The 14,801-nt window shown below is 34.6% G+C and overlaps 1 protein-coding gene across 1 annotated transcript; it reads right to left on the reverse strand.

Moving 5' to 3' along the window:
- Positions 1-809: 809 nt before the first annotated feature.
- LOC144453967 (cell division cycle 5-like protein) lies at positions 810-13,678 on the reverse strand. The gene is made up of 15 exons (XM_078145340.1): positions 13,515-13,678; positions 12,582-12,685; positions 12,055-12,216; positions 10,785-10,912; positions 9,960-10,288; positions 9,105-9,184; positions 8,404-8,479; positions 7,659-7,823; positions 6,993-7,161; positions 5,909-6,057; positions 5,366-5,668; positions 4,297-4,449; positions 3,287-3,484; positions 2,493-2,705; positions 810-1,497 (listed from the first exon to the last, which is right to left on the reverse strand). The coding sequence occupies exons 1-15, from the start codon at positions 13,557-13,559 to the stop codon at positions 1,375-1,377; spliced, it is 2,397 nt and encodes a 798-aa protein (XP_078001466.1). The 5' UTR covers positions 13,560-13,678; the 3' UTR covers positions 810-1,374.
- Between the last annotated feature and the right edge of the window lie 1,123 nt (positions 13,679-14,801).

Genomic DNA, 14,801 nt, shown 5'->3' on the forward strand with positions numbered 1-14,801 from the left:
TGACAAGTTAGCACTAATGTGAGAACCTTGGATTGAATCATAAATATTCGGTAATTCCAATAAAAAAAGTTCTAAGTCATATCACATAAGGCATTGAGGGGGCTGGGTAAATGGGAGGGGTGGGCATGGTAATCTGCATACACACAGCTTTCCAGGAATAACTGACCACAAGAGGAATTCTTTACATGATAGTGTAAATTGGAAGTTACAATATGATGCTTATTATTACTACTGTATTTCATTCAGTTATACAGAATTACATTCACACTTCTTTTTCTGAATTCTGTACAAACTTTCCACACCTTCACATTTACAGACAGTCAATCATATACAACCCCTAACACCAAATTAAGCATTTTCTGTATGTACCACAATCGTTTATAGAATCCACATTGACCACATTAGAAAGGCCACATACTAGCAATATAGTTAGGCTTGTAAGTAAACCAGTTGAAACAGTATACTTTTAAACATGATATGAATGCTATAAAGGAGTGTAACACACAGATTAAGTGTTTTACTTCAGTATTACTGGTTGTATTAACAATTGCAACACTATACTTTTACACTTGATATGAATGCTATAAATGAATGCAGCACATAGAGAAAGTGATTTACTTCAGTGTTACTGGTTGTATTAGCAATTGAAACAGTATACTTTTACACTTGATATGAATGCTATAAAGGAGTGTAGCACACAGATTAAGTGCTTTACTTCAGTGTTACTGGTTGTATTTTCTCATACAAACCAACCGACTGGACATAGGATTAGAGAGTCATGGATTTGACCCACCATTGTTTCAATACACAACCTGACACTGGAAATGATACTTCCACATTTTAAAGAGTTTTTATTATACAATAATATGTTTCCAAAGTTTACACAAAGTTGCAGGAAAAAGAGTGCACACAACAGCTAAAGCTATGTTGTAAGTCAGGCAGTGATGACTACATATTTGAGAACAAGAGCTATTTTAATACACTTGTCATACAAATCACCTTGTATGAATACAAATATTAGTGATGATAAAACACACTGTACTGTGAATAATCAGGCATTATGTTGTGTATTCTGTCCACACTATACATTTATATCTTTCTGTGTACTTTTCACAGAATTACTGAAAATATATTTAAGATTTGAGATCTCAAATTTTATTGGTTTTCCAGAACAGAATACAAACATGATTCATTGAACGCATCAAAGTCACACTGTTCTCTGCAAACTGTCACTTTCAGTAAAGGTGCTGTGACAAGCCTTGACATAGACAAGAGAAATGTACGGACAGGGAATGACCAGATACACAGAATGCTATTCCCACACAATTTCTGAGCAGTCAGTTCATCAAAATATGATTTGATGTGTTTTTAAGTTCATGATTGTTTAGCCTGGTGCATGACTGCCAAGAATTGATCTCGTTCATAGTTGATCTCAGCATATTGTCTTTGGAGTTCCTTCTCACGCTCTGTTTGTCTCTTCAAGTCTTCTCTTAGTGACTGTCAGACAAAGGAAAAAAGCAAAAGTGAAAACAATGATGTACCGGGGTACATACAATCAATTTGTAGACATGTATGTCAGTAATCCATAGTCAATTTTGGACAAGGAAAGGAAATGAAGCAGTTTGAAGTTCAATGTCATTACATCAAGAAGATACTCAGAAATTATAATAGGGTTTTTGTGCACTTGTTAACTGACTCTGAGAGAACATACATGTACACTACACAGTTTCATTTGATTAACTTTCAGATTACCATTTTGGTCACATGACTGGACTTGCATGATAATTAGTAATATGGATTGGACCAAGAGGTACCTCAGCGAAGTCTGAGAGAAACATCTTGGCCAGAAATGATTTCCTGTTCATTGTATATACTCAGGGAGAACACTGAGGGCATTGTATTATTTCATGTATGCAAGGCTGAGGATTTACACAAACTATTATTAGATCTCCTGCATAGAACTCCTTGAACAGTTTTATTGTTCCTGAATTTTGTTTTATTTGCATTTTCAGTGTACATGTCCTGATACTGTTGTCTATTTAGAGGGCCCTAGGAAGACAAAGCATTTAGCTAACAAGGTTATCTGTATCATTTTTAACCCTCTTTAAATAAAGTTTATCATAATTATTATTTCAATATATTTACTTTTGTAATGTTAATTTTTCTTTCAGGTAATAAATATCACTCAATTCAATTCAATTTGTCATTTCCAAAATTTGCCACGGTGGCGCTCTACTTCCTGTCTGTGTGTACCTTGGGGTATACATGGTATAGGTTACTTGGTTAATCATAGAGCACTGCTGCTTTCCTTGATGTCTGAACAATATAAAAACACTCCTGATTTACACTTCTACAGAATACCAAGGGACAAAGCTCTTGCGAAACGATACGATGAGGTGATGATACCCCCAATTTGAGTGAGGGCGCTGTATTCTCAATTTCCTGTTTGCAGTCTGAAATGGCCTATTCAGTAACTCTATAAACATACATACCTCCAACCTCTTTGGGATAGCTACATCTTCATTTTTCTTGAGTGATTCAAATGTTTTCATTTCAACATGTGTTTGTTCCAGGTTTTCATAAGCATCAGTTAACTGTTTAGTGAGACTCAGAGCACGCGACTGGTAACCACCTAACAGAACTTTCAGTTTCTTTTCCATCTTTGCAGCTCGTTTAGCTTCCTTTGTCATGTGAGATCTATTAATCTGAATGAGAGAATTGACGTCTTGTTATACTCATGGCAAAATCAATGTCAGTGGATACAATGTTAACCAGTGTTTGTATATGTTTAACTGACTTTTTTTTCCTATCAGTTTTTAATCAAGTATTATTTTTATCAGTGTTTGTATACTTTTAACTGTCTCTTTTTCCATTATTTTTCTTTATAAATGGTCTGTGAAGCGCATTGAGATTGTTTGAATGTAATGCGCTATAGAAGAAATAAAGATAATGATTATGATTAAACCAAACCATAACAAACCATTGCAACACCGTCCCGATGAATTTTTAGGCAAAGGCAAATGAATTTCACAAAAATATGTATTGTTCGTTACTTAATGATATACTATAGTATTGCTTTATTATTACTATTATTATTAATAATAAACATACACTTACAGACGCTAAAGTTACAATAAATAAAAGACATGACAAATAGCTCTAAACAGAGCTAATGAGATGTATTGTTTATTTGTCAGATACGTACAGTTTGAAATGGGAATCTGACATTTTCTGTGTAAAATATAGAAACTTTCTTTTGTTCATGAAATAGGAAAGGTAAACATACCTCTAACTTTTTCTCTGTTGACTCTAGACGGTCTTTCTTGCTTGCTAGATTAGCTCTGGTATATCTGTTTTGTCCCGGTAGATACAGACACTGACTCCGGCATTCTTCCCATACCTGTTTGTATGCATCTATTGCTAAATCACCATGTCCCATACCACCTTTGACCACTTCCATTTCGGCTTTCAGTAGTTCCTTGGCCTGTTCAAATAAGAGTTGATATGACATAACACAGACACAGTCAAAATACTACTCTAAACTGATAAGTGAATACCTGGCAGAAGTGTTGATGTGAGATAACACAGACATAAATCAAAATTGTCATTGTCATTTATTTACTACCACTATATTTATGTTGTTGTTTTTTTACTTGATGTGTAACCTTTGTATTCTCTGGCAAATAAATATTATTATTACTACTACTATAAAAATGTTACTCTAAACTGATAAATGGTACCCTGGCAGACATGTTACATCTCTACATGTGAGAGGAACATTCCTTGCTGACCCTCCTACCCCATCCTGTACAGTACTTCATAAAAACTCAGCTTAGCATATGTACATGTACGTGTACGTGCATCATCAAAATTATGAAATCAGATATAATAATCTATGATTAAACCATTCACAAGCCAAGTTGAACAAAAATATGGAATATATACTCTGGTCGTTCAACGTCATGACAGCGCTTGTATGTCACTGTTTCTGCTGTGTTTTGAAATACGTTCCAAATTGCCATTACTTTTCTTGATTTTTCTTTGCGGTTACTGGTGCTGGTATAATTATTTTATTCTCCAATATTTTTTCTTCAATCAGCCAGAAAATACTGGTGACCTAAGGGTTGTCACTATGAGTACAAAGGCCCCTTAGGTCACTCATATTTTCCATAGCTGAACTGAATGAAGAAAACTAGGAGAATAACACCTAACTTGTCAGACAAAGGATGAGTAAAATACATTTTTTATGCTCTCACTAGTTTAAATAGTTGTTATTTCAATCTCAAATGTACATACCCTCTCAATATCTTCATCTTCATATGTTGTGAATGGATGGTGTTCTAGATACTGGGTATGATTTAGTTTAGATTGAACCGTTTTCTCTGTTGGATGTTTGAGGGAGTCGTTGTGTAACATAGTAATCATTTCTTGTTTGATCAATTCCTCAGCCTGGAAAAGATGATATGGAAATGGTAAGAAGAGACCCTTCATATTATATAGCGCCACCTATTGACTAGGCATTTAGTGAACATCATATAATCTTGCAAGTTAAGATTATCAACATTATTCAAAAAATCCAGTTAGAAACTTTCTCAGGGAATACATGCATGTGACATGCAAATACAACAAGTAAAAAAGAAGTAAAGTACTTTCTCTATGTGCTACAATCATTTATAGCATTCATATCAAGTGTAAAAGTATACTGTTTCAATTGGTTTATTTACAAGCCAAGCATGTGGCCTTTGTAATGTGGTCAATTAGCAATTGAAACAGTATACTTTTACAATTGATATGAATGCTATAAATGAGTATAGTGCATACAGAAAACAGTTTACTTTGGTGTTATGGGTTGTACAGGTAGAGTTTACAGTAAGAAGCTGTTATCAATTATACTCCCACTGTGTACAGACAGTAAAACTGCTTCTATCTATCTATCTACTAGAACAACAACAACAGAGGCAATAAAGTGTTGCCTATAGGACAATTTTCATTTTAACACTAAATATTCCCTGAAGGAAGGATTAAAATGTAGCTTAAAACTTTAGTAAGTGTACATGTAATCCCAGACAATTGAAATGTACACAGGGTGAACATTGGTTTGGTACAATAGATATGCTGTAACATGTGTCAACCTGGACAGTTTCCCTAAACACTTATTTTCGCTAATTGCGTGAGAAAACAAAAACGCAAAAAATAAACAGTGACTAGAATGCCTTCTTGTACATGAAAACAACGCGCTAGTCTGGTAATTGGTAAAAATTAGTGTTTAAGAACAAGCTGAAGATTGTAAAATTGCAAAGTTTTCTAGTAGCGAAAATATCTAGGTTTACAGCATATAAATAAGTTTTTCACAAAAACTTGTTACCTTCTGTTGTTCTGTCAAAGGTTGATCAATGTTTGCAGGTCTTAATATAGACATATTGATATCACTAGGCCTGGGAAGAGCTCTCTGTATCACTTGTGATTGACGTTTCCATTCTCTCTCTTGTTCTGCTGTTCTTTTGGCAACCTTTCTAGCATCAACATCAGAAGCATCTTCCACCATGTTGGAGTTGGAGTCAGGTTCTTCTTTGTTTTGTTCATCAGACTCCGGAATTACAATTTCAAAGTCATTTTTTGGTGTGGGTAATGATGCAAGACCTTTCTTCAAAAGAGACTTCATTTCTCTCTACAAAAGATAAACGTTTATTGTGTAAAAATAGTTAATCATTATGACAAACCAAGTAATACCTAGTACGAGGTAATCTGATAGAGCTCAAAGCTTGGAAATTTGCTTCTAAAGATGTTTTATGGTTTATTTGCTTTTTATATCCTGACATCAGATGAAAATAGAACCTCAGGTAATAACGGCTGTTACATCTTGTTGCAGTCCATCTGTAGATTTTCAAATAAACATGTTTTGACTTACCTGTTGATGTTTAGCAAAGTGTAAATCATCCATCTCAGCTAGATTTTCTTCAGGATTGATATTAAGTTTATCTCTCACTGGCGTCTTTCCTGGTGTTTGTCCAGGACCAAGTACTGCTTTGGGAGTCATTCCCATCCTTGGAGTCATGCCTGGAATAATCAATAGAGATCTTTATAAATAAAGCTTTCCTTTCAAAAGTTTGTGATACAACACACTCTTTGGTGTTGGTGTTGGTGTTGGTGTTTGTGTTTGTGTTTGCATCTGTGTTTGTGTTGTGTTTGTGTTTGCATCTGTGTTTGTGTTTGTGTTTGTGTTTGTGTTTGTGTTGGTGTTGGTATTTTTGCTTGTGTTTGCATCTGTGTTTGTGTTTGGAACAAAAGTTCAATTCGATACTATACTTTATCAACACAGATGAAATTTCACTTGTAAGTGAGTCTGTGATTTTTCCAGTGGATATTCTTGTTACAAATATAATCACATGATGGTAAGTCAGTGACAAGTAACATGTCACACTGTCCCTCAGTGTAGTGAGTGATATAAACTCACTAAATTTTACATCATCCTTGAAATTGATCAACGTAATGAAAGAGATTATAATAAGTATACAACATGCATACATACTCCTACACAAATATACACACATGCATGCGAAAATTGCGAACTCTATATACACATATGCACATGAATATACACACGCAAACAATACTCATACACAGACATTCAGAAACAGATGAAAACAAATACATTTAGGTGAACACATTTATATATAGATATGTACATCACAAAAATAAAACACTTAAGCACATGTGCATGCACACACAGACACAGACACACAGACTTAGACATACAAACACAGACATACACATACATACATACATACATACATACATACATACATACATACATACATACATATGCAGACACAGACAGACAGACAGACAGACAGACAGACACAGACACAGACACAAACACAAACACAAACACAAACACAGACAGACAGAGACAGAGACAGAGACACAAACACAGACACACACATGCACACACACACACACAGATAGACACAATACAATCTTTAATAACTTACCATCTGACCCAGATGGTGTTCTGAATGGTGTTGTAAAGGCTGTATTAGGTGTGGCAGATGCCTGTCTTTTTGGTGTAATTCCATCAAAATCACTTTCATGTAGTGGAGTATTAAGTCCACCTTTAAGTGGTGTGTCCACATTCTGTAATGCCATGATATTCTGGGCTTCCTGTGAAAGAAACAACATACAATACAAAATATAATTTCTGTGAAATTAAGAGATCCTTAAATGCTTATATTGAGTTGGTATAACACTGCTGGTATGAAATGGAGGTGTAAACAAAAAGTATGTTGGGCCAAATATGATTCATTGGTGACAACTTCTATCTTCCAATTAGCTGTCACTTGGTGTGTGTGTGGAGCCAAAAATTTCAAGTTTTTCGCCACGTGCTTCCACACAACGTTACATGTACATGACTAGCTGAATGTGAAAAGGACTTTATTTTTTATGTTACATTCCCTAAATCTAGTGATAAGGTACATAAGCTACAGAGTATACAGTGTATGAATACATTTTAAGACAGTTACATGTCTCATGTCCACATTCAATTATGGACATCACAACAATTTATTTGTGATGTAAGTAACTTACCTGTAGTAAAGTGTCTTGAGATGCTTGTGTCTTGGGTGTTCTAAGACTGATTATTTATGATGTAAGTAACTTACCTGTAATACAGCGTCTTGAGATGCTGGTGTTTTGGGTGTTCTAAGACTGGTTATTTGCGGTGTAACAGAATAGTCAGACAGCAGTGCCTGAGATGGACCATTTGATATACCACCCTCTTCAGCTGCTAGTCTAGCATTCTCACTGGCTTGACCCAACTTGACAACCTGAAATGTAACAAATTTTAATGACAACAATGACAACATAGTAGTACAGTATTAGGTGAGCATAGCAATACATGTACATAACATATCAGTCTGGTTGATATGTATAACATTAAAGGGAAATACATAGAGATAATCATAGTAGGAACTGATCTAACACAGCTCATCTGGAAAATGCTAAAGGTAAAACACTTTTTGAAATAAGCTTTATGCCTTTGGATGCTCATTGCTGAATCTTTTCAGATATTATATAAAGCAATGTAGAATTTGCTAGCATTAAACAGACACACATTTTCTAATGTTATGTATTTTATCAGAAGGCACAGGTGACAGTAAAATATACACAGTGAGTCACCGACACTTAAGTGACTTAGGTGTATAAAGTAATGAGAAAGAAAGAAAGATGAACAGAAAGACAGCCAGAGACAGACAGACAGACAGACAGACAGACAGACAGACAGACAGACAGACAGACAGACAATGAAACGAAAGAGAAACACTTCACTGTAATATTAACTGGAATTTAAATAATTTGGATTTTTGGAATTGATATCAAATCAATACAACATTACATGTATCTCACCTCTTCTAGTTCTTGGTCTGAAATCTGTGGAGCAGGAAGTACAAGCTTACTACGTTTCTTCACAGGTTCTTGAAATCTATATATGAAAAGGAAAGGAAATAATTATGAAATATGCATTGAATATCGTCCTACTAGCATTCTACTTCATTGTAAAAAACATAGGTACATGCACATATATCATAGACTTCATACTGCAGGTAACAGTAAGCTTCTTGGCCCTACGGATAATTGAGCCATTTGATATGAGGTGAGAGGAGAACTGTCTGTTTGGAAAACTGAAAATTGGCATTAATTCACAAGAGAACATTATCTAATCTGAAAGATGTGTTGAAGTGGTAATACTGATGAGAAATGGGCATTAAGTTTAAATTTACAATTATTGAACCACTTTGCTATGTTTTTTTTCTATTTTTCATTAATTTTGAAAATCAGCAGTGATTCTCTACGTCACATATTTATATGACATAGTCATGATATGGTAGAATACTAATATAAGTACTAAAATAAGTAAAATATCAGTTTAGCACGAGTATTCACTGTGTTGTTACTCCTTCAGTGTTGTTCATCAGAATGACAAGACACAGAGTTTGTATTTTTTTATAGACAGGTGAAATTAAATCTGCTTATTGTTCAGACATTCAAGTTGAATTTATGCATACTTATTATGCGGCATAAAAAAATGTCACTTATCAACTTCTTACTTGGTGGCTTGATTAATGGCAGATGGTAAATCATTCTCTTTTTTCCTCTTCTGTCTCTGTTTGTCCTTCTTCCTCTCTCTCTGTCAACAACAAATGTATCAGTGATTATCAAAAACACTAACTGCAAATCAAAGTAAGGTTGACCTAACACTGTACATTATCTTGCACCCTGTTTTTGTCTGTCTATAAAAACTTACAAATGTGACAATGTCAGCGAGTGTTTAAGGTGGAAAGTTCCACTAATGCATTCTCTGCTAACTAGTACATTGGATCATAACGTTCCGTCTTCTGAATTAGCAATGTGGAAAATATAGCAGACCATGTATTACTATTATGCATATGTCCCCGTTTTTAAATTCAGAATGTTTTGGAGAACAAGTTATTTTGATGTCACACTTGTCTTTCTACTGAGACAATGATTCATTCAAGGATAAGCATATACAGAGAGATATAATGTGTGTGTGTGTGTGTGTGTGTGTGTGTGTGTGTGTGTGTGTGTGTGTGTCACTGTGTTTGTGTGTGTGTGTGTGTGTGTGTGTGTATGTATGTATGTATGTATGTATGTATGTATGTATGTATGTATGTATGTATGTATGTATGTATGTATGTATGTATGTATGTATGTATGTATGTATGTATGTATGTATGTATGTATGTATGTATGTATGTATGTATGTATGTATGTATGTATGTATGTATGTATGTATGTATACTATGTATGTGTTGTGTTTAACAGAAGGTTTGTATCAATAATATAAGTGTGTGGCAATACTTTCCTTACCTATTGAATGGTGTGTGAGTGTGAATGTGTGTGTGTTTGCATCTGTGTGTACTGTGTGTTCACGTTTTCCTCACCTCTTCAATTTCATCACGTCTCATACCATCCATATCCTGTTGTCTAAGTCTCTTGAAATTAGGGTCAAGTTCGGAATACTTTTCATCTGATGTGTCATAAAATCCAGGAGTTGGTTTCTTTTCAAATGGAATCTCAGCATTGTAATCGACACCACGTTTCTTACGTCTGTGTTTTTGGATTTCAATGCCTGCTGCTCGAAGTTCTCTTCTTTTCTGTAAAGCAGCCAGTCTCCGAGCTTCTTCCAACTGTTTTTCTCTGGCTTTCCTCTTGGCTTTCTTACCCTGTGTATTTGCAAGACGAGCTCTGGCTTCTGACAACATTTCCAACTCTGCAAATAACATACAAATAATTAGAAACTGTTATGATGGAGACAAAAACACACATCCATAAATGGTTCAAATTCCAGGAAAAGTCTAACTAAACTTCAGTACTGTTAGATTTATGAATGGACAAGATGTGAACCACTATTAGATTTATGAATGGACAAGATGTGAACCACTATTACGCACAAGTCAACCCAGCTGAAACGTCAGCTTTTATAACTATCTATCACTTTAGTGACTGAGAACCTTTTATCTCAACAAGTTTGGTTTTTTTATAACTAGGGACCTAGTAGGACAGAGGTTGTGAATGCTAAATTTAAGCCCAAATGCTTACACAGGATGCAATAGATTGTATGCTCCTCAGGAAGCTGGAGACTTATACAGGACTGTTGTGCAGCTATACATGTAGGCCACTGACTGGGGTAATACTTGTAACTGCTTTATAATAGATATATACAATTATTATTATTATTATTATTAGTGTCATTTTTATAAACATACCATCTTCATCCATATCAATAGGGTCAGGTCTGGCTGGTTTAGTTTCAGGATTAGGATCAATTTCTCCTGGTTTTAACTTTCTTGGATCATCTGCATCTGTGTCACCTTCCTTCTGCTGGGCTTGATCACTGGGATATCAAAAAAAAAGTATTATGAGGTGTAAAAAAATTGTGTGGTTCCGATAACATTCAATTTTAAAATAGGTGGGGTAGGTAGATTTTTTTTTTTTTTCACGTGTGAGTGTCTATTTCAGGTTTTCCACTGTTTTCCAAATAGTCTCTGTGTTGTTTATTTCTTCCTATCAGATGTACAGCCATTACAGAATGGAAGAATAGTTTTATATTGTCTTTTTAAGTTAATGTCAGTTTCAGCACCAACTATTTCTTGCGAGACTTCACGATTTTCACAATTTTATTAATATTTTTCTTGAATATGTAAAAAAAAAAAGTTTAGGGTCAGTGTGAAAAACTAAGTGGGGGTCAGGCAACTGGAACAAAACAGCTTTTTTTATTTGGCCTGACATATAATCACTATCAAATGCTTCACTTAGTTTTATCAAGGAATATAAATAGAGGTAAAATCTCTATGGATACTGTTACATGTGTTATGCTGTGTAAAACTCACATTATTACATAATTCTCAGTACCTGCAATAGCTTTTTACCTCATGCAAGAGGATCAAAATAGAACAAGAACGTCGGCTTATTTTCATGCATGCCTATAGTAATGCATGTGAAGAACGTGGCGCAGAAGTTATGGTGTCGACCAAGAAATTGAATGTTTGTTATTTTTATGATGCACCTAGGCAGTAATATTCTATTTCAGGTACCAAGAATTATGTACAATTGATTACTTGAATTGATGTGTGCACATACTAGTGTTGCACTAAAATGTAATACCAAACACATTATTGTATATGTGTATGTAAATGAGCTAGGATTCATTTAATTATGTGCAATTGTACTTATCATACAATTATACTTTTTTTATGAAAGTTTCCTGTTTTGAATAAACATACGTAGTATATGCGTTGGGTACTACTGCGGTAAATACACTTATCCTTGAAGCTGTGGTGTTTTCTGCTGCACTTTCACTCACTCAGCTTATGAAAGTATAGCCACAGAGAACACAACAAGCACATGTAAAATACTCTGAATACTGTACACTGGCATTCTTACATCAACTCTCTATTATGTGGCTAAAGTGTAAAAAATATCTTTAATTATTAACCACAAGAACAGCACATTCTCCCTACAAATACAAATACTTACAGTAACTGTTCATATCTTTCTAAACACTGTGCTGCTGTTCTTCCAACTATAGGAGCAATGGTTCTCCATTGAGTTGGCATCAGTTTGGCCAAATGTAATAACTTCTCGTCCTCTTCACGACTCCATTCTGTTTTTTTGATACTTGGATCCAACCATTCATACCTACAGGGTAGATAGGATAACAATTCTTATTTCTATGGCAACCACTGGAATTTATTTCATTTCATGGTTATGGGAAAGAAAGGCATACTCAATCTTGATTTCAATAGTACATGAATTCATAGTTCAAGATATTTTATTTGTCTCCTCATGATGATAGCACAATCGTAACTAAGCCAAAACTTTCATTCACCTAGTATTGATCAATTTGCAAGAAAAAAAAATATCCTTGAAAAATTACATGTTTCAACATCATTGATAACATATATGTGCTACATATACATGTATGTGTTTGGGGGGGGGGGGGGGGGATATAAGATAAAAGCTTGGACACGTTTGAAGAGTGTGAACTTGTTTATCTTTCTTACCATCTTGCTTTGCACTGTTTGGCTGATTTCCTGTGTAGAAGAGAGGCAATTCTTGACCACTGGTTTTTGCCATATTTCATCACAGCAGCCTTCAAGATTTCATCCTGTTAACCAAATTTGTATAATAATAAATAATTCAGACTAAGTAGGTATGTTCATGGTTAACTTATCTGTAACATCTACAAATGTTAGTTCAAGGAGTAAAATTTGGTTGACATAACAAGATTATCCACCCCTTCACTCTTTTCCACATTGCTATATGTGACGATTGTATTGCTCTTTCCATGGAAGTATAACCCATGCTATTTCCAAAAGTTTAACAAAATGTAGGATAGTGGATGAGATCAGCATTCATACAGATAGGGAGTTTGGGTCAAATCTCATAGTAATTAGTATATTAATGGCCCTGATAAGAATATTATTTGACTCCCTAGCAAAACCTAATTCATGTCGTCTGTGTATGAGCATGGATGTATTCGGGGAGAGCTCCCCTAGTAACATCCACGGTGTGAGTAGTCACTATGCTACATTTGTTATAATGATCTTATGAGTCCAAACTAAAATTTTCAAGCAGTTTGTTTTGAGCACTGTACATCAACACACGTGTAATTTCATCGTTCTCTGAATCCCTAACCCTAAACCCGTAATTTTTTTTAATTTTAAGTTATTTCATTCAGAAAGACATCACAAATTGTAAAAAATTGTTCTGTTGTCAATCCAGCCTACCTGTCAATATTCCCCATTCGATTCATGACAATTTGATGCGCTGTTTGGTAAAATACAGAAACAACAAAACGTCATGTCGACGTTTTTCCATAATACCATGGGACAACGAGGCACACAATTTGAGCATCATGCGTGAATGTGTAAGGCTTATATCAGTAAATGCATTCTTACAAAGTACATTTAATTAAAATAAAATGCTTAACCTACCTCTGTATTCCTCCACACCCCACCCTTTATCATTATTCGCGGCATTTTTGCTGGCTTTTTCTTAGGTACCAAAATGAAAACAACTCTTTGCTCCCACACGGAAGTTACTTTGACGAATTGGACGAACTGACTTGTGGGAGATTTCCGCCCTCAACGAAACGAAACGTTACTTCTTTTCTCTCTCTTTTTTTTTGCTCAAGAAACTTGTTGTTAGGCAAAGCTACTTAGTCATAAATGATATTATACATGTACACATCTCTCCAATGTCTATAGTCAGATATGTCCAATTAAAAAAAACCCACATCTTTTCTCACTCTTTATACTACAACATTATTGGTATTTTTGTATCCATCCATCCATCCATCCATCCATCCATCCATCCATCCATACAAGCAAGATGGAGTAAAAGTCTCAGTAACATCACTACTCAAATCGTTATATTCTAAAAGTATCCACCCGTACAAACAAGATTACTCGTCCCTATGTAATGACGAATTTATGACAAAATTAGTAATGAAACCCAAATTTGCAAACGTTAAAATCAAAGCCTTTAGAGGTACACAAACTGGCCATCCGTTTGCCTAAATATCTATATTCTATTTGAGATTTTCAATATGTATATCACTTGGCCACTTGATGTCATGGATTTAATCCAAGCAAACACTCATTCATGCATGCACAAACTAGTATACTCGATCAGTTCGACTCTCTTCTATACTAGTTTACACATCACTGATGAGAGATAAAAGCAGTAATCTACGCCTTGGTGATTATGAGATTAGGGATGCTGTAATGTAGATAAGTGACGAATGGACAAGGTGTCTTTACTTATTCAATAAAGAGAGAATTATATACAGCTGAAAGAGAGAAAAGTAGCCAGGGAAAGAAGGGAATACAATTTATATCACCACAAAAATCAATGAGTCAATAAATGATCAGTATCACGCACAAAATAAGTTTTATTTCACCACAACCTTAATTATTCAATCGAGCAATCATTCAACCAAATAATCAATCAATCAATCAATCAATCAATCAATCAATCAATCAATCAATCAATCAATCAATCAATCAATCAATCAATCAATCAATCAATCAATCAATCAATCAATCAATCAATCAATCAATCAATCAATCAATCAATCAATCAATCAATCAATCAATCGATCAATCGATCAATCGATCAATCAATCAATCAATCAATCAATCAATCAATCAATAAATTACATGCTCGCTGCACCATGTGGTTGTACTAAGATGTATGGTCTATTTGTAACCTTTGTTGTT

Source organism: Glandiceps talaboti, chromosome 3 (genome assembly GCF_964340395.1).
Source record: "Glandiceps talaboti chromosome 3, keGlaTala1.1, whole genome shotgun sequence".
Classification (NCBI taxonomy): domain Eukaryota; kingdom Metazoa; phylum Hemichordata; class Enteropneusta; family Spengelidae; genus Glandiceps; species Glandiceps talaboti.

What these genes read in the sequence shown, in the direction of transcription:
- LOC144453967 (XM_078145340.1), bottom strand. Translation starts at nt 13,559, where the DNA reads ATGCCGCGAATAATGATAAAGGGTGGGGTGTGGAGGAATACAGAG. An exon ending in GCCATTAATCAAGCCACCAA is followed by an intron (nt 8,480 to 9,104) that starts GTAAGAAGTTGA and finishes TTTCATATATAG; the next exon opens with ATTTCAAGAACCTGTGAAGA. An exon ending in ACTTTGCTAAACATCAACAG is followed by an intron (nt 5,669 to 5,908) that starts GTAAGTCAAAAC and finishes TATCTTTTGTAG; the next exon opens with AGAGAAATGAAGTCTCTTTT.